The following is a 2,007-nucleotide window of genomic DNA, read 5'->3' as shown; positions in this document are numbered from 1 at the left end:
TTGTACATGTGTCTCTTAACATCCTTCTATTTCTTCGGTAAGTTATCCCATTCGGTGTTTTTACCCAGTATGATCTCGGGGTCTCCGCTTCTGAGATGACCACTGCTGGTTCCCATAAATCGCCAGGCTTCTTTTGCATCCACACTTTGCTCCCAGGCTGAATGTGTGGTCGCTCGGTGCGCCTCGCTGTTTTGTTGTAATATTTTGCTTGATTACTTTTTCTTGTTTTCCAAGCATTTTCTTTTTTGTCTGGGATTTGAGGTCTGAGATAGGCCTCCGTTGTCGGAAGATTTGTCATCAGACGGCGGCCCATGAGCAGCCGTGCAGGTGAAGGTCCATCAGGGCATGGAGCATTTCAAAATTGCAAGAGGGCCATATATGGGTCTTGACCCGACGTTCTAGCTTTATTTAGAAGCTGTTTCACTGTTTGTATGGCCCGTTCTGCCATACCATTAGATTGTGGAAATCTGGGGCTAGACGTAATGTGCTTAAATCCCCAGCTTTTAGAAAATTTCAGAAATTCTTGACAAGCAAATGAGGGTCCATTGTCACAAATTACTTCCCTTGGAATACCATGTCGAGCAAATTGTGATTTCATATGTATGATCACATCTGAAGCTTTTAGTGTTGGGATAAGATTTATCTCAAAAAAATTACTATTGTAATCTACAAGTAGAAAATAGTTTTTACCGAGATACTCAAAATTATCAGCTCCAATTTTTTCCCAAGGAAGTACAGGAGTATCATGTGGTAACAATGGCTCCTTTTGCTGGGACTTCTGGTGTTCGTTACACACTGCACATGTTGATACCATGTCTATAATCTGCTTAGACATTCCAGGCCAGAAGAACACCTCCTTAGCTATAACAAGACATCTATCTCGCCCAAGATGACCTTGGTGCAGTCTTTGAAGCATTTCTTTTTGCAATACTTTTGGTACTATTAATCTTTCTCCTTTAAAAAGTAAACCATTGCTTTCACTAAGTTCTTCTTTAAATCATGAATATGCTCGAATTTCTTGTGGAATTTCAGCTCTCTTGTTTGGCCAGCCTATCATAATATTATTCTTTAACAGCCTTAAAACAGCATCATCTGCAGTGGCCTGCTAAAAAATGTTCATATATTCATCTGATATGGGTAAACTATTGACGATCAGATGAACTTGTGCATCCCAGTCATCACTTGAGGGATATTTGATTGGTAGCGATGCTCTTGACAGTGTGTCTGGAATAGACATTTCTTTGCCTGGCTTGTATTCCAGCAGTATTTCATATTTCATTAGTCGAAGAAGCATCCGCTGAAGCCTAGGTGGTGTAGATGCCAAAGGCTTTTTGATAATCGCTTCCAAAGGTTTGTGATCTGTTTCAACCTTTATTGGACGTCCATACACATAGTAATGAAAATGTTCAACTCCGAAGACAATGGCAAGCATTTCTTTTTCTATTTGTGCATATCGTTTTTCACAGTCTGTAAGAGATCTTGAGGCGTAAGCCACTGGCCTTTCATTCTGCATTAATACTGCTCCAAGTCCCTCCTGTGAAGCATCCACAGACAACTTGATTGGCTGTGAAACATCATAAAAGGCTAAAACTGGGGCGGTTGTGATCAAACTCTTTAAATAATCAACAGCCTTCTGATGTTGTTCCAACCATATCCACTCGTTGTCTTGTTTAAGTAACTCTCTTAATGGGGCAGTTATTTCTGACAAGTTCTGTAAGAATTTGCAAAGATAATTAATCATACCCAAAAATCTTTCTAGTTCCTTGCGATCTGTAGGGTATGGCATGGATTGTATTGCTTCAATCTTTGAGTCATCAGGCTTTATACCACTATCCATGGGCGTAGCCGGGGGGGGGGGGGTTGGGGTTCCAACCCCTCCCCCCCCCCCCCCGAAATGAAATCCCCCCCCCCTCCCTCGAGTCGGAATTTAGTGACTGATTTTTTGCTTAGATTTTGTTTATTTTAGGTGAGATTTTAATACTAAACCATCACTTGCCCCAGCACAAC

General features: G+C 41.3%; 1 protein-coding gene across 1 annotated transcript; it reads right to left on the bottom strand.

Moving 5' to 3' along the window:
• Nucleotides 1-355: 355 nt before the first annotated feature.
• LOC129926696 (uncharacterized protein K02A2.6-like) lies at nt 356-916 on the bottom strand. Its single transcript, XM_056032294.1, has one exon. It carries the CDS (start codon nt 914-916, stop codon nt 356-358), a length of 561 nt encoding a protein of 186 aa, XP_055888269.1.
• Nucleotides 917-2,007: the final 1,091 nt, after the last annotated feature.

This window comes from Biomphalaria glabrata, chromosome 6 (assembly GCF_947242115.1).
Source record: "Biomphalaria glabrata chromosome 6, xgBioGlab47.1, whole genome shotgun sequence".
Classification (NCBI taxonomy): domain Eukaryota; kingdom Metazoa; phylum Mollusca; class Gastropoda; family Planorbidae; genus Biomphalaria; species Biomphalaria glabrata.
The sequence above is the reverse complement of the archived record's forward strand: the minus strand, read 5'-3'. Positions and strand labels throughout refer to the sequence as shown.